This window comes from Lagenorhynchus albirostris, chromosome 6 (genome assembly GCF_949774975.1).
Source record: "Lagenorhynchus albirostris chromosome 6, mLagAlb1.1, whole genome shotgun sequence".
NCBI classification, from domain to species: domain Eukaryota; kingdom Metazoa; phylum Chordata; class Mammalia; order Artiodactyla; family Delphinidae; genus Lagenorhynchus; species Lagenorhynchus albirostris.
Genome location: NC_083100.1, coordinates 26,708,481 through 26,727,944, shown reverse-complemented (window position 1 = coordinate 26,727,944; position 19,464 = coordinate 26,708,481). Strand labels below are relative to the sequence as shown.

The 19,464-nt window shown below is 35.1% G+C and overlaps 1 protein-coding gene across 4 annotated transcripts in view; it reads right to left on the bottom strand.

The window, feature by feature from the left end:
• Positions 1 to 19,464, bottom strand: part of KANSL1L (KAT8 regulatory NSL complex subunit 1 like) — a 139,207-nt gene that overhangs the window by 107,540 nt on the left and 12,203 nt on the right. For all 4 annotated transcript variants that reach the window (XM_060152184.1, XM_060152187.1, XM_060152188.1 and 1 more), the window contains exon 2: positions 14,666 to 15,782. In XM_060152184.1, coding sequence (XP_060008167.1) covers positions 14,666 to 15,753 — 1,088 coding nt within the window. In that variant the 5' untranslated portion in view covers positions 15,754 to 15,782. The remainder of the gene's footprint in view (positions 1 to 14,665; positions 15,783 to 19,464) is intronic.

Here is a 19,464-nt window from a genome sequence, read left to right as displayed (position 1 = left end):
GATTTGATGGAGATATCAAAAGGTTTACAAACAATCAAAAGCTAGAAGAATTCAGGACCACCAAACCAACTTTACAGCAAATGCTAAAGGAACTTCTCTAGGCAAAAAAGAAAAGGTCACAACTAGAAACAAGAAAATTACAAACTGGAAAAGCTCACTGGTAAAGACCAACATAGAATAAAGGTAGGAAATAATCCATGCACAAAGCTAGTAGGGAAGTTAAAAGACAAAAGTAGTAAAATTATTTGTATCCACAATAAGCAGTTAAGGGATACACAAAACAATTAGATGTAAAATATATCAAAAACAATAATCATAAAGGGAGAACAGCACAAATGCAGGGTATCTAAAATGTGTTTGAAATTAAGAGATCAGCAACTCAAAACAAGCACATAAAAATATACACTCTGTGGGCTTCTCTGGTGGCACAGTGGTTGAGAGTCCACCTGCTGATGCAGGGGACACGGGTTCATGCCCCGGTCCGGGAAGATCCCACATGTCACAGAGTAGCTGGGCCCGTGAGCCATGGCCGCTGAGCCTGTGCGTCCGGAGCTGTGATCCGCAATGGGAGAGGCCACAACAGTGAGAGGCCTGCGTACCGCAAAAAAAAAAAAAAAAAAACAATATATATACACACTCCTATACAAAAACCTCATGATAACCACAAAACAAAATCTATAACAGATATACTCACAAAAAAGAAAAAGGAATCCAAACATAACACTAAAGACAATCATCAAATCACAAGAAAAGAGAGTAAAAGAAGAAAGGGGGGGAAAAGACCTACAAAAACAAATCCAAAACAATTAACAAAATGGGAATAGGAACATACACATTATTAATTACCTTAAATGTAAATGGACTAAATGCTCCAACCAAAAGATACAGACTGGCTGAATGGATACAAAAACAAGGCCCATATATTTGCTGCCTACAAGAGACTCACTTCAGGTCTAGAGACACATACATAATGAAAGTGAGGGCATGGGAAAAGGTATTCCATGCAACTGGAAATCAAGGGAAAGCCAGAGTAGCAATACTTATGTCATAAAAAGTTGACTTTAAAATAAAGACTGTCACAAGACAAAGAAGGACACTACATAATGATCAAAGGATCAATCCAAGAAGAAGATATAACAATTGGAAATATATATATGCACCCAACATAAGAGCACCTCAATAGATAAGGTAAATGTTAACAGACATAAAAGGAGAAATTGATAGTAACACATTAATAGTGTGGTGACAGTAACACCCCACTTACATCAATGGACAGATCATCCACACAGAAACTCAAAAAGGAAAGTCAAGCCTTAAATGACCCATTAAGACCAGATGGAAAGCAGCAGAATATACATTCTTTTCAAGTGCACATGGAACATTCTCCAGGACAAATAACACCCTGGGCCACAAAGCAAGCCTTGGTAAATTTAAGAAAACTGAAATCATATCAAACATCTTTTTGGACCACAACACTATGAGGCTAGTAATCAACTACAAGAAAAAAAAAACTGCAAAAAACACAAACACATGGAGGCTAAACAATATGTTTAAACAATCAATGGATCATTGAAGAAATCAAAGAGGAAATCAAAAAATACTTAGAGACAAATGAAAATACGACAATCTAAAACCTATGGGATGCAGCAAAAGCAGTTCCAAGAGGGTAGTTTATAGCAATACAACTGTACCTCAGGAAACAAGAAAAATGTCAAATAAACAACCTAATCTTATGCCTAAAGCAACCAGAGAAAGAAGAACAAAACGCAAAATTAGTAGAAGAAATCATAAGGATCAGAGCAGAAATAAATGAAATAGATACTAAAATAAAAAACAGAAAAGATCAATGAACCTAAAAGCTGGTTCTTTGAAAAGATAAACAAAATTGATAAACTGTTAACCAGACTCATCAGGAAAAAAAGAGAGAGGGTCCAAATTAATAAAATCAGAAATGAAAAAAGAACAAGTTACAACTGACACCACAGAAATAGATCAGATCATAAGACACTACAATAAACAACTATACACTAATAAAATGGACAACCTAGAAGAAATGGATAAATTCTTAGAAAGGTACAATCTCCCAAGACTGAACCAGAAAGACACAGAAAATATGAACAGCCCAACTACCAGTAACGAAATTGAATCAGTAATTAAAAACTCCCAGCAAGCAAAAGTCCAGGAACAGATGGCTTCACAGGTGAATTCTACCAAATATTTAGAGAAGAGTTAACATCTATCATTCTCAAACTATTCCTGAAATGCAAAGGAAGGAACACTTCCAAACTCACTCTATCACCCTGGGCCACTATCACCCTGACATTAAACCTAGACAAAGATATCAAAAAAAAAGAAAATTATAGGCCAATATCACTGATAAAAATAGATGAAAAATCCTCAGCAAAATACTAGCAAACCGAATCCAACAATACATTAAAAGGATCACACACCATAATCCAGTGGGATCCCAGTGATGCAAGGATTTTTCAATATCTGCAAATAACTGAATCTGATATACCACATTAACAACTTGAAGCATAAGAACCATATGATCATTTCAATAGATGCAGAAAAAGTTTTTGACAAAATTCAACATTTATGATAAAAACTCTTCAGTAACCAGGCAAAGAGGTAGCTGACCTCAACATAAGAAAGGCCATATATGACAAACCCACAGCTAACATCATACTCAATGATGAAAAACTGAAAGCATTTCCTCTAAGATCAGGAACAAGACTAGACTGCCCACTCTCACCACTTGTATTTAACATAGTTTTGGAAGTCCTAGCCACAGTAATCAGAGAAGAAAAAGAAATGAAAGGAATCCAAATTAGAAAGGAAGAAATAAAACTGTCGCTGTTTGCAGATGACATGATGCTATACACAGAAAATTCTAAAGACACTACCAGAAAACTACTAGAGCTCATCAATGAATCTGGTAAAGCTGCAGGATACAAAATTAATATACAGAAATCTGTTGCATTTTTATACTCTAAAAGAGAAAGTAAGGAAACAACCATAATACTCTGATGAAAGAAATTGAAGATGACACAAACAGATGGAAAGATATACCATGTTCTTGGATTGGAAGAATCAATACTGTTAAAATGACCATACTACCCAAGACAATCTACAGATTCAATGCAATCCTTAGCAAATTACCAACGGCACTTTTCATAGAACTAGAGCAAAAAAACTTAGAAATTTGTATGGAAACACAAAGACCCCAAATAGCCAAAACTGTCTTGAGAAAGAAGAATGGAGCTGAAGGAACCAGGCACCCTGACTTCAGACTAAACTACAAAGCTAATCAAAATAATATAGTACTGGCACAAAAACAGACACATAGATCAATGGAACAGGATAGAAAGCACAGAAATGAACCCACACACTTGTGGTCAATTAATCGATAACAAAGGAGGCAAAAATATACAATGGAGAAAAGACAGTCCCTTCAATAAGTGATGCTGGGAAAACTGGACAGCTACACGTAAAAGAATGAAATCAGAAAATTCTCTAACACCATATACAAAAATAAACTCAAAATGGATTAAAGACCTAAATGTAAGACCAGATACTATAAAACTCTTAGAGGAAAATATAGGCAGAACACCCTTTGACATAAATCACAGCAATATATTTTTCAATCTGTCTCCTAGAGTAATGGAAATAGAAACAAAATAAACAAATGGGACCTAATGAAACTTGAAAGCTTTTGCATACCAAAGGAAACCATAAACAAAACAAAAAGACAACCTACAGACTGGGAGAAAATATTTGCAAACAATGCTACCAACAAGGGATTAATTTCCAAAATATACGAACAGCTCATACAGCTTAATGTCAGTAAAACAAACGACCCAATCAAAAAGTAGGCAGAAGACCTAAATAGACATTTCTCCAAAGAAGACATACAGATGGCTAACAGGAACACAAAAAGATGCTCAATATCACTAATTATTATATTAATGCAAACCAAAACTACAATGAAGTATCACCTCACATCAGTCAGAATGGCCATCATTAAAAACTCTACGAATAGTAAATCCTGGAGAGGGTGTGGAGAAACAGGAACTCTCCTATAGTGTTGGTGGGAATGTAAATTGGTGCAGTCACTACGGAGAACAGTATGTAAGTTCCTTAAAACACTAAAAATAGAGTTACCATATGATCCTGCAATCCCACTCCTGGGCATATATCCAGAGAAAACTTTAATTTGAAAAGATATATGCACCCAGTGTTCATAGCAGCACTATTTACAATAGCCAAGACATGGAAGCAACATCAACAGATGAATGGATAAAGAAGATATGGTATATAATGGAATGTTACCACAATGGAATGTTACCCAGCCATAAAAAAAGAATAAAATAATGCCATTTGCAGCAACATGAATGGATCTACAGATTATCATATTAAGTGAAGTAAGTCAGAAAGAGTTAAGACAAATATCATATAATATTACTTATATGTGGAATCTTAAAATATGATACAAATGAACTTATTTACAAAACAGAAATAGACTCACAGACACAGAAAACAATTTTATGGTTACCAAAAGGGAGGGGGAGAGATAAATTAGGAGTTTGGGATTAACATATACACACTACTATATACAAAATAGGTAAACAACAAGGACCTACTGTATAGCACAGGGAATTATACTCAATATCTTGTAATAACCTATAATGGAAAATAATCTAATATATACATATATATATATATATATGACTCAATCACTTTGCTGTAGACTTGAAAGTAACACAACATTGTAAATTAACTATACTTCAATTAAAAATAATAATAATTGTTTTATGTACAAGGCTAAACAGGTCCAGAGGGAGAATTGTAACCATTTATCTCACTAATAAATAACTGCTATACTATAAAAAAAAAAAGAAAAAAAAAAAAACTAAACTGAAGAGACAGAGAAAGTTAGGCCATGCTAGCACTAATCAAAAGAAAGTGGGAGCAGGTATGTTAATTTCAGACAGACCAAACTTCACAGCAAGAAAAGTTATCATTGATAAAGAGGGGTATTACATAATAATAAAAGGGTCAACACTTCAAGAAGATAACAATCCTTAATGTGTATGCATCTAGCAAAGAGCATCAAACTATGTAAGGCAAAATTGATAGATGACTGCAAGAAGAAACAGATGAATCCACTATTATATCGGAGACTTTAACATTCCCTCTGTCAGAAATGTGCAGATCCAACAGGCAGAAAATCAGTAAAGACAGAAATGAACTCAACAGCACCAGTAATCAGCTGGATATAATTGACACCTATAGCCTACTTCATCCAACAACAGCAGATTACACATTTTTCTCAAGCTAACATTAAACATTCACCAAAACAGACCATATTCTGGGCCATAAAACACACTTCAACAAGTTTTAAAAAACAGAAATTATATAATGTCTGCTGTCAGGCCACAATAGAATTAAATTAGAAATCATTATCAGAATGGTTAACTGGAAAATCCCCAAATACTTGGAGATTAAACAACACACTTTTAATTAATACATGGGGTGAAGAAGAAATCTCAGTAGAAATTTTAAAATACTATGAATGAAAGGAAAATGCAAATACAAGTCTCAAAATTTGTGGGATACAGTGGAAACACTGCTTACAGGGAAAAGCCTAAGAGAAAAAACAGAATTTATAGCATTAAATTCATACATTAGAAAATAAGAGAGATCTAAAAATCAACCATCTAAGCTCCACTTTAGGAAACTAGAAAAAGAAGAGCAAGTTAAATCCAAAGTAAGTAGAAGAAATAATAAAAATCTGAGCAGAAATCAATGAGACTGAAAACATGAAATCAACTGAGAAAAATCAAAAAAACCAAAAAATGGTTCTTTGAAAAGATCAGTGAAGTCAATAAGCCTTTGTCCTGGATAACCAGAATTAAAGAGAGATCACAGAAATTACCGATATCAGAAATGAAAGAGGAGACTTCACCACAGATCCTATGAACCCTAAACGGATAATCAAGGAGTAACATGAACAACTCTAAGTCCACTAATTTGATAATGTAGAGGAAATGGGCTAATTCCTTGAAAGGTACAATCTGCCAAACCTCAAACAAGAAGAAATAAACAATCTGAATAGACTTGTATCTGTTAAAGAAATTAAATCAATAATTAGTAACCTTCCAAAACAGAAAGCAGCAGGCCCAAATGGGTTCACTGATAAATTCTACCAAAAATTTAAAGAAGAAATTTTACGAATTCTCTAGAATCTCTTTCAGAAGATAGAAGGAGAGGGACTACTTCCTAACTCACCTATGAGGTCAGCATTACCCTAATACCAAAACCAGATAAAGCTATTACAAGAAAACTACAATCTCATGAAGATAGACACAAAGAACCACAAAATGTTAGCAAATTGAATTTAAAAATGTATAAAAAGACTTACATACCATAACCAAGTGGGATTTATCCTAGGTATGCAAAGCTGGTTCAACATTCAAAATCAATTAATGTGATCTATCATATCAACAGGCATCATATTATCATATCAATATCACATCATTACATCATATCACATCAAAGAGAAAACAATCACATGACCATACCAATAGGTGCACAAATAGCATTTCACAAAGTACAACACACACAATGAAAACTCTTAGTAAACTAGAAAAAGAGGGAATTTTCTCAACCTGATAAAGATTATCTACCAAAAACTTACAGCTATATCATACTTAATTGTAAGAGAGTAGAACCTTTCCCACTAAGATCAGGAACAAGACAAGATATCCCGTCATCTCTCCTTTTCAACATTGTACTGGAAATCATAGCTAAAGCAATAAGACAAGAAAAGGAAATAAAAGATATACAAGTTTGTAAGGAAGAAATAAAACTCTGTTCACAGATGACATGATTATCTATGGGAAGAATCCAAAAGAATCATTTTTAAAAAGCCTACAACTAATAAGCAATTACAGCAAGGTTGCAGGATACAAAGTTGATATACAAAAGTCAACTGCTTTCTCATATACCAGCAGTAAAAAAGCAGAATTTGAATTAAAAGCACATTACCATCCCCCAAAATGAAATACTTAGGTATAAATCTTAAAAAATATGTATAAGATCTATATGAGGAAAACAACAAAACTATGATTAAAGATATCAAAGAAGAACTAAAAAATTAGAGAGAAATTCCATGTTCATGGATAGGAAGATTCAATATTGTCAGTATACCAGTTTTTCCCAACTGGATCTATAGATTCAATGCAATGCCAATCAAAATGCCAGCAAACTATTTTGTGGAAATAAACAAAATGATTCTAAAGTTTATATGGAGAGGCAAAAGACCCATGATAGCCAACACAATATTGAAGGAGAACAGCAAAGTCAGAGGATTGACACTATCCATATTCAAGACTTAGTATAAAGCTACAGTAATCAAGACAATGTGGTATTGGCAAAAGAACAGACAAATAGATTAACTGAACCAGATACAGAGCCCCCAAATAAATCCACAAAAATATGGTCAACTGGTTTTTGACAAAGATGTGAAAGCAATACAGTGGAGAAAAGGCAGTCTTTTCAATATATAGTGTTGGGAAAACCTAGACATCCACATGTAAAAAAAAAAAGAATCTAGACATAGACCTTACACTCTTTCCAAGAATTAACTCAAAAATGATCATAGGGATTTCCCTGGTGGTGCAGTGGTTGAGAGTCCGCCTGCCGGTGCGGGGGACACGGGTTCATGCCCCGGTCCGGGAGGATCCCGCAGGCCACGGAGCGGCTGGGCCCGTGAGCCATGGCTGCTGGGCCTGCGCATCCAGGGCCTGTGCTCCACAATGGGAGAGGCCGCAGCGTTGAGAGCCCCGCGTACCACAAAAAAAAAAAGATCATAGAACTAAATGTAAAACGCAAAACTATAAAATTCCAAAAAGATAACATAGGAGAAAATCTAGGTGACCTTGCATATAGTGATGACACTTTAGACAAAACAAAGGCATGATCCATGAAAGAAATAATTGATAAGCTAGACTTCATTAAAATTAAAAACTTCTCCTCTGTAAAGACACTTGAAAGAGAATGAGAAGGCAAGCCAAAGGCTGGGAGAAAACACTTGCAAAAGATATATATAATAAAGGACTATTATCTGAAATATACAAAGAACTCTTAAAACTCAACCCAATTAAAAAATAGGCAAAAGACTCGAACAGACACCTCACCAAAGAAGATATATATATATGGCAAGTAAGCATATGAAAAGATGTTCAACATCATATGTCATTTGGGAATTGCAAATTAAAACAACAATAAGATACCACTACACATCTGTTATAATAGCCAAAATCTGAAACACTGACAACACCAAATGCTGGCAAAGATGTGGAGCAATAAGAACTGTCATTCATTGTTGGCTGGAATGCAAAATAGTATAGCTACTTTGGAAGACAGTTTGGCAGTTTCTTACAAAACTAAACATACTCTTATCATATAATCCAGCAATTGGACTCCTTGGCATCTACGCAAATGAATTGAAAATGTATGTCCACACAAAAACCAGCATGCAGATATTTATAACAGCTTTATTCATAATTTCCAAAACCTAGAAGCAACCAAGACACCTTTCAACAAGTGAATGGATAAACTGTGGTTATAGGCAGACAATGGAATATTATTCAGTGCTAGAAAGAAATGAGCTATCAAGCCAGGAAAAGACAAGGGAAAAACTTAAATGCATAGTACTAAGTAAAGAAGCCAATCTGAAAAGGCTACATACTATATGATTCCAACTATATGACTTTCTGTAAAAGAAAAACTAAGGGGCTTCCCTGGTGGCGCAGTGGTTGAGAGTCCACCTGCCGATGCAGGGGACATGGGTTCGTGCCCTGGTCCAGGAAGATCCCACATGCCGCAGAGCAGCTGGGCCCGTGAGCCATGGCCGCTGAGCCTGCGCGTCTGGAGCCTGTGCTCCACAACAAGAGAGGCCACAACAGTGAGAGGCCCGCGTACCACAAAAAAAAAAAAAAAAAGGTGATAAATACAAAACAATTTGTCAACTTGATATTATACAAGTATAAAAGTACTCATTTGCAATTTATTAATATAATGTTATTCGTCTCTTTACTCTCTGAATGTCACACTGAGCTCATACTCCTATTTATCAAATTTCTCAAAGGGAAATTCATCACCTGGTTTTTTTCTTTCTACTGGCAAAATAGGAAGTGTTTATACAGAAAACTGAGTATTCATTTCTGCAGCTCTGCAAGAAATTATTTACTTAGCTCTTTCCCATCTTTCAATCTAGAAAGAGTCACCTCACAGCTTATAATTAAACAACTCTCCCTTCTTTCTTAGTAAATATCTGATTTTGTTTAAAAGAGTTTCCTTATCAAGACAGCCAATTTACATACTGAAGTAAAAACTAAAAAGAAAATTTGAATACATGGAAACTAATATGGAAAAATGAAGAGATTTTTCTCCAAACACCCAAGATGGTTGAGTGATTTGGAAGATACTGGCAGATTTCCTCAGATAAGAAAAGAAGCCATGTTTCTTCCTTTTTCTTACAACATTGAAGGATCAGAACATGTCTGTGTTAAAATCTATGAGTTTTCCCACATGCATCCTGGAGGAAAGTAACTAATCATCATTTCCCAGAAGAGAAGAAAAAATAAATAAATAAAAGCTAGAACTCTAATGCCTTACCACCAGATGAGAGGTAACATAATTGTAACACAGTGTGTCGAACCCACCCACATCCCTTCACACATACCAGTTCAGCAGACACAGACCTGACTTCCAACTGCCAGCACCTGCATTTCTTTGAGGGCTTTTTGTTGTTGGTGCTTAAGCGGTCTTTGTCACTCAAGTGGCAGAACAGAACTGCCAGGGAATTAGTAAAACCAGGAATAGTCTTCACCCAGTAACTGACGGGATTTGATGTACAAATACTCCAGCTTCTTCACCTCTCAAATGGTTAACTCAGGCATGTATTTTACACTGGCTCCCCAAGTTTTCCATGGGATATTAAGCTCCAGTCTTCCACAACCATAAACTGCTTAATAAGGCACTCTTTATTGGCTATCAAATAAGTGCCTTATTAGGCATAGGTACTTTATATTTATTATTTCATCTAATCATCTCCAGAACTCTTTAAGGTAGACCAAAAAAGAGGAATCTGATTCAGTGGGTTAAGAATAACCTAACCATTGCTCAGAGTCACAGAGCAAGCCACGACTGTAACACAAGTATGTCCATAACTTGTGTTCCTTCACCAAAGGGACAGAACATGGAGGGGGGAGATTCCATTCATATTATAAGGATTATATCTCAAACCTACAAAAAATATAAAGTCCTCCTGTTTTGCTTTGCAAAGTAAATTGACTTTTTAGAAAAGTGCCTAATGCACATTAGTCTTTCAGCCACAAGTTATCTTTAAAGTGTATCAGTAATGTCATTATAAATTAATCTACTGTCTACATATAAATACATATTTTAAATAACTGGCAATGGCTAATGTGAGTACTTTCCAATTTCTTAAAACCATCATATTCCTTCACAGGTAAATTTCCTGATGAGAGTGATGGAGTGAAGGAACTTGTTTTTCTTATATGGGCTATAAACTAAAAAAAAAAAAAAGACATTAGTTATCATATAATCTAAGATTTTTAAGATAAGCATAATACACATATCAATTTTACTTATCAAAATTAAAATTTTAAATATTAGAATAAAATAATGACTTTCAAATGTCCATATTTTGGTATATTTTATTCATTCATTCATTCAACACACACTCATGGGGGTTCTAAGATGTATAAGATACATTTTGTGACCAGTTTGTTACTAGAGACCAAGGAAGAAAGGAGGGAAAAATCAAGTAAAGATATATTGCAGAATGGAAGAAGAAAAAATAAAACATATAGAAAGAGAAAATTTTACAGACTGCCAACCTTGATTTTGTACCTTTACAGCTACATATACAAATACAGAAAAATTCATTCATTCACTCAACCAACACCAAACAACTACTAAAAAGCAGACAGTGCTAAGAACTGGGTATACAATGACAGAAAAAGTAGTACTTGCCTTTAAGTTGCTTAAAATTAAGTTGCATAGCAAAGGAAGCTATCAAAAAATCAAAAGGCTGAATACTAAATGGGAAAATATATTTGCAAATGATATATCTGATAAAGGGTTAATATCCAAAATATACAAAGAACTCATACAACTCAACATCAAAAACAAACAACCTGATTAAAAACTGAGCAGAGTGGGGCTTCCCTGGTGGCGCAGCGGTTGAGAGTCCACCTGCTGATGCAGGGGACACGGGTGTTGGCCCGGTCCGAGAAGATCCCACATGCCGCGGAGCGGCTGGGCCCGTGAGCCATGGCCGCTGAGCCTTCGCGTCCGGAGCCTGTGCTCCGCAACAGGAGAGGCCACAACAGTGAGAGACCCGCGTACCGCCAAAAAAAAAAAAAAAAAAAAACTGAGCAGAGGACCTGAATAGACATTTTTCCAAAAAAGAGATACAGATAGCCAATAGGCACATGAAAAAGTGCTCAGCATCACTAATCATCAGAGAACTGCAAATCAAAACCACAATGAGCTATCACCTCACACCATTAGAATAGTTATTATCAAAAAGACAAGAAATGACAAGTGTTGATGAGGATGCAGAGAAAAAGGACCCTTGCGCTCTGCTGTTAGGAATGTAAATTTGTGCAGCCACTATGGAAAACAGTATGGAGGTTCCTCAAAAAATTTAACGATAGAATTACCTTATGATCCAGCAATCCATTCCCTGGTATTTATCCAAAGAAAATGAAAACACTAACTCGAAAAGATATGTGCACCCCCATGTTCATTGCAGCATTATTTACAAGAGCCAAGACACGGAAGCAACCTAAGTGTCCATCCATAGGTGAATGGAGAAGTTTTTTTTATATATATACACATACATACAATGGAATATTATTCAGCCATAAAAAAATGAAATCTTGCCATTTGCAACAATATGGATGACTCTAGAGGGTATTATACTATGTGAAATAAGTCAGACGAATACCATATGATCTCATATATGGAATCTAAAAAACAAGACAAGCGGAACAAAACAAAAACAGACTAATAAATACAGAAAGTAAAAAGGTGGTTGCCAGAGGAGGAGGGTGTGGGGTGGTGGGGGAAAGAAGTGAAGGGGATTAAAGAAGTATATACCTCCATTTATAAAACAAATAAGGCATGGAGATGTAGTATACAGCATAAGGAATATGGTTGATAATACTGTAATAACTTTGTATGGGGACAGATGGTTACTAGTCTTATATTGGTGATTACTTCAAAATGCATGTAAATGTCAAATCACTACACAGCATACCCAAAACTAACATAACATTGTGCATCAATTATATTTCAATAATAAAAAACCCTGCCCTAGGGCTTCCTTGGTGGCGCAGTGGTTGAGAGTCCGCCTGCCGATGCAGGGGACACGGGTTTGTGCCCCAGTCCGGGAAGATCCCACATGCTGCAGAGCGGCTGGGCCCGCGAGCCATGGCCGCTGAGCCTGCGCGTCCGGAACCTGTGCTCCACAACAGGAGAGGCCACAGCAGTGAGAGGCACGTGTACCGCAAAAAAAAAAAAAGAAACCCTGCCCATTAGCTCTTCTCAACAACAAAATGTAAATAATTTACAGTATTTACCTACTAAATGTTATTAAATTGAATTACTTCAAAAGCATTATAAATAGAAAACCTGATAAATTTCTGGACTTCTTATAGAACACATTTGCTTAATAATGTGTAAGCATCATTGATATAATGTTGACAAAGTTGGATGGTCCAACAGAAAGTGCATAGGTTTAAAGTTTCACATACATGGGCAAGAAGCCTAGCTCCACCACTTATCTGGCTTTTTGACCATAGGCAAGTCACTTAGCCATGCTGAGCCTTTTTCTTATTAAGCGAAATAAAGATAACAACAATTACCTCCCATCGTTGTTGAAAGGATTAAATAATATATGAAATGTAAAGTAAATAGCACAATGCCAGTTAAAAAATATGTCCTCAATAACTATTAGCTCTCATTCAAATCCATTTCAAATATAGTGATAACAGAACACCAAAAAGCCTGGAATGCTCACTTTGTTTTATATTTTACTCCTTACTATAAAAATTAATATACTGACCTTCTACTTATTAGTAAAAATTAATGTATTCCGCTTCTAATTCTATAATGATTCTCACTTATCTTTGAGAATTTGATAAAAATGATGAACAACTTCCTCCCCAAATGCCACATATATACACAGTATTTTGCATCAATTTAGGGACATTAAAAGATTCTCTGAAAGCTAGATTAGAAACTATATTCTAGCTGGCTGTTTAAAATAAAATTAATTCAAATTAAATAAAATTAAAAATTCAGTTCTGGGATTCCCTGGTGGTACAGTGGTTAAGAATCCATCTGCCAATGTAGGGGACATGGGTTCAGGCCCTGGTCCGGGAGGATCCCACATGCCGCAGAGCAACTGAGCCCATGCATCACAACTACTGAGCCTGCGCTCTAGAGCCCGCGAGCCACAACTACTGAAGCCCACGTACCTAGAGCCTGTGCTCTGCAACAAGAGAAGCCACTACAATGAGAAGCCCGTGCACCGCAACGAAAGAGTAGCCCCCGCTCGCCGCAACTAGAGAAAGACTGCGCGCAGCAAAGAAGACCCAACGCAGCCATAAATAAATAAATAATAAATAAATAAATAAATTTTTAAAAATTCAGTTCTTCAGTTGTACTGGCCACATTTCAAGTGCTCAATAGCCACATGAGACTAGTGCCTACTGGATAACACAGAAATAGAACATTTCCATCATCCCAGAAACTTCTATCAGAACTGTTCTGGAGTATTAAAATGGTATGATAAGTAAAACTATTTTTCTCTGTGCTTCTGTTTTGTTTTGTTTTATAAAATATCTAGGTATCTCTCTTTGAAGCAGATTCCCAAGAGGGTAGAGGCTGAATATTTTGCCTATCACTGAATCTCTAGGGTCCAGCACATAATAAGCATTCAATAGGTATCTAAGAGCTGACATTATAATTTTGTTTTGGTTATATTAATCTAGCAAAAACTGACTAAATTGGTAAAGACCAGAGCTGAAAGCTGTGAATACGAGCATATAAATAGTTAAAAAAAAATTTTCTAAGTAGCAGGTCAATTTATATGTACTGCCAACTGATAAACTCCTGAAACCAGTGAGGGCTACCTATGCAGACTTTAAATTTTTTTAGCTATACATTTTGGCTAGATAACTTAAGCAAAATTTTAAGCCCTGTCCACAGCCTATTCTATTCAAGAACAGGAAAAATACATATTTATAGCTAATTATTTTTCATTATTCCTATCTGGGTTTTTTCCCTAGATAGAGCAGTTGGGTAACTTATTTTTAAATAGTATGTATACATTCATAGACTGTCATTTTTAACAAAAGAAAACATTTTAAAAATTCTTCACCAAAGAAGAATTCTTCACCAAAGAAAGAAGAAAAACTTTCTTCACCAAAGTTTTATAACTTAAAAGATTATGGCATTAAGATTTTAGAAAATCTATTTCTTTTAAACATATCTTGAAATCAAGACAAAATTGCTGCTATATACAGAACAGTAAAAGGTCTAATAATAATTTTGCACTTACACTGACACATTTTTTCTAATGGTATATTCATCCAAATCGTCATCAGAGCTGCTATCAGTTGCATCAGAATCCAGACCCTCTTCAACATGAGACAACAGCCCTGTAGCAGACAGTGCAAATCTTTGGATTTCTGCAGCTGTACACCGTGCAAAGCCATTTTTTGTATCATTCCACAATTTATTCTCTGCAGTCAATAAGTTGATGTCTGGTTTAATTTCAGTGCATTTAGGTAAACTGTCATCCAAAATTGTGGTAGGTTCATGAAAAATCTTCATTTTGGGGAGTTGATGTTCCATAGAAAATTTCATTTGCTGACCACAGTGCTTAACAACATGCTTTGCCAGGAGCATCTGCAAATGTTTCTGAGTTCTTCTAGCTTGGCTAAGTAAAATTTTCTGTTTGCTTACACAATGAAGTAAACGAGCATTCACTTCCTCCTCTTTTTCAGCAGTTGAGGAACTAATAGGCATGTTTGAGTGGTCAGGCCCAATTTTGTTTTGAGCACAGTGCAATAAACCCTTTTTAATCTCAGCGTCACTATCTTTATCCAAAAGTGCATTCTTTTGGTACCACTTACAGTTTTTCAGTTGTCCTTTATCTACATTAGTGTCTTTGGTTATATTTGAATCCAAAATAATTTGTGCATCTGTCATGCACTGACTTTTGGTATCTGACAGAGGTTCCTTTTTGATGAACTCTTCAGAATGAGAATGACAGATTTTACTGAGCTGAATGTTGCTACCATTACACAGTATGTTTTTCAGCTTATTGCAGTGGGGTTCCCCTAATTTCTTTTGTTTATAATTCTCACTGTATTTATTTAATGTAGCATTAGAACTCATTAAAAGAACAGTCTGGTAATGTTTTGAAGACTGAGAGGAGCCAAAATGTTTTAAATTCACAAAATTAGTGCTAAGAGTAGGTTCAGGAGTTGGAAATCCCAGCATCTGAGAGAAAGTGTCTCCTTTTAGCTTTTCATCTACCGTTCTTGGACCTTCCATGCATAGCATCTTGTCCGACTCCATGGTACTTGGTAAAGATGAAAAGCAGATACCCTTTGTTGCTGCCTCCCTCAGAGCTGGGGTCATGGCGAATCCTGCAGATAATTACTGCAAACCTAAAATAATGTAAAAATAAATGATCAAATATCAAGAAAAAAGTTTTATACTTTCCCCAAGGGCAACATTTTCAATGTCTCTGATTAAAAAGTGAATGGAACTAAATTCCTCCTCTATTACCCAACTCCTAACATTATCTTTGCTCTTTGCTAGCTCATAAGGAATTCAATAAGGACTGTTCTCCATTCTGACTGTGGGCCTAATACCCAAAACTCAAATGAAAGTTGCACGGTGCCTAGTATTTAAGAGTTAGACAAATATTTGTGAATGCAATTACATCTCAGGATTCCATTTTTTGGACAATGTTTGGTGAGAGTTAAAAGAAAAAAATCCAACCTGGGATTCATACTTGAAAATGTGACTCAATCCCACACTTTCAGCTAAAAGTATTATTTTTATAAAATATAATAAATTGCTCAAAACCTTCATTTCTCAATTTAAACTTCACATTCTGAACAGTATTAATAATAACTAAAATGTAGGAAATAAGGTAATAAGATATAAGTGAACTGAACTACAAAAAAAGTATATAATTGGGAATTCCCTGGTGGTCAAATGGTTAGGACTCTGCACTTTAATTGTCAGGGTAATGGTTCAATCCCTGGTCGGGGAACTAAGATCCCACAAGCCTCACAGCACAGCAAAAAAAAAAAAAAAAAGTATACAATTTCACAGGTGCTAAAAATAATGTGGTAGTAAAAACTAGCCTAATCTGCAATGTGCAAAAATTTTCTTTCTGAAAAATCATCTGCAATCATTATTTTCCTTTTCACAAATGGGTAGTCATCAATTATCATTATAGAAGCTCTTACTCCTGCCTGAAAAATAGGGAGGAATGTAACAGATGACACTAAAGATTAATCTCATAATTAAACAAATTTTATTTTATTAAAAAAGTATAAAACCATATATTCTGACTCATAAAAAAGTTAATCTAGTACTATTAAAAATTATGATAAAAAATTATGAAGATTGAAGAGTTAGTGAAAAAAATTTTCTTCATTAACAATTAAAAGTTTTTGAAGGCACTTTGGAACTATGACACTCCGTAATTTTTGTTTCAATGCACATGACAGTTAATAGCCATTTGAATGGCCACACTCACATACTATATGTCCCCAGGAGGTAGCTGTAACTCTACACCCTTCATTCTTGTTTAAAAACACAGAACCAAAAGCTGATTCTTTGCAAAGACTAATAAGAATGATCAAAAGGAAAAAAAGGCACAAAAACTTCTATGCAATTAAAATAAAAATCTACACACAGGGTTAAAAGCAAGTGATAGACTAGGAGAAGATAACTGCAACATATATCAATAGACAAAGGATTAGTATCCAGAATATATTAAGAACTCCTAGAAACGGGCAAAGGTTACAACAGTCGGACACTTCAGAGATGATGACATCCAAATGGTCATTAAACATATACTCAACTTTACCAGTAATAAATGAAATGCAGATTAATAATGCAAGAGACCAGTTTTCTAATCACCAAACTGAAAAGAGGGTAAGTCTGAAAATATCACTTACCATGGGAACATGGGTAAATAAGATTTCTCACATCTGTTTCAACTATAAATTGATTCTATAATTTGACAATAATGTGGAAAATGTGTTTGTCACAGGTGCACAAGAGATCAGTGTTTGTATGAGCAAAACACTCTTTCAAAGTAACCTAGACATCTAACAGTGAGAGAATGGATATTAAAACATGATGGAATACTAGAATAGCAGTTAAAAAAAAAAGACCTAGATCTATATGTATCAATATGGACAAACCTCAGAAACAGAATAAAGTTTAAAAAAAAAGAAATGGTGCAGATTATATATAGTATGGTACCATATAAATAAAACACAAAACCATACCATACTTATGTACATATACATGTGTGTGTTTATGTGTTTACAAGAATAAAAGACGAACCAGAAAAATACCCACCAAAGTTGTAACAGTAGTTGCATCAGGTGAGTTCCATGAAACAGAACTAAGAGTGGTGTTTTAAGAGGAGCTGAAGTTTAACTACAATATTTTATTACTTGGGGGAAAAAGATTAAATGAAATATGAGCAAATGTTAATCGTTGTTAATCCTGTGTGATAAAAATAAATGTTTGCCTTTTTTATATTTTACTGTATAATGTCTCCAAAAAAATGTAGATTTCTGTATAATTTTCTGTCTCAAAATTTATACACTTTTATATAGTGCCTCAAAAATAATAAATCTTATATATAACAGATTTTCATTTATTCTAAATCCAAAATAGGAAAACAAAAATAATCATAATATTGGGTTTTCTTTTTAAAAGTATATTTTGCACTCTACTTTTATGAGAAATAGAAAAGTAATTATAAAACAAGCTAGCATTGGGAAATTTTTTTTCAAGACTCAGTCTGTCACTTGATCACTCAATGACCTATACCTTCTAATTTATAAACATCTACAATAGTATTTAAATAACTACATTGCTCTCTGAGGGAAACTGCCCTAATCACAGTTCTCTCTGAGGTAATCATATTCAAAAGATATTATACTCTATCTCCTCCTTACCCACCTTCTCTCTTTCAAAAATTTGAACAGGGTGCTAAGGATATAATCAAAGTGGCTAACAGCAGGGGCAGAAGGTGAAATAAGAAGAAGCAGTGGAATTCATCTTAGGCCCTGGATAAACTAAAGATAAGGAGAAATTAAAAATAAGAAGCAGAAAAAAGATACATAGATTAAGAGATAAGAAATGGAGTTGGTAGAAAAAAGAGAAGGGAAAGAAATGTAGACATTGACAGTGGCTAAGGAATCTTTATGGTAGAGAACTAGAATAAAACATACACACAAAAACTCTGGTAAGATCTCTAGGGCTTACTTGGTATGATAGGCAGCTTCTAAAGTGATCTTAATAATACTCATCTCCTGGTATTCATGCCTTTGTGTAATCCTCTCCTCTACAGTGTGGACTGGATTTAGTGATTTGCTTCTAGCAAACAGAATACAGCAGAGATAATGGGATGCCACTGTCAACATTAGGTTACAAAGATACTGTGGCTTCCATCTTGTCACCCCTCTCATTCGGGAGCACCAGCTGCCATGTTGTGAGCTGGGAAGACCCTCACGGCAAAGAACTATTGTCTTCAGCCAACAGACATTAATGACCTAAAGCCGGCCAACCAGCCATGCGAATGATCTGAGAAGCAGATCCTTCCTCAGTCAAGCCTTCAGATGCCTGCAGCTCCAACCAACACTTTGACTGCAGCCTTGTGAGAAACCTTGAGCCAGAGGCACCCAGCTAAGCCATGCCTAAATTCCTGACCCCCAGAAGCTGTGAAATAAATATTTTAAATTTTGGAGTAATGTATTACATAGCAATAGATAATTAACACACTTGGATATAAAGATTTGGGGATCCTGGACTCTGGAAGGCCCAGCCATATCACAGTTCCTATTCTAGGAGTTCCATGAAGTTCTTCTGTATTCTACTCCCGACTCTATCCTTATTAAAAAACCCTAGCCTGAAAGTCTCTCTACTTTGCAACCAAAAGAAACTCAGGAAAATAACTGTCTCCTATTATTAAAAAAGGTTAAATTATGTTCATATAGTTTTAGCATAAAACTCAAGTCCATTTACTCCAATTTTTTAAAATACCTAAATATGTAATCACTGTGTATAAACAAGGCTTACTAACTGATCCTT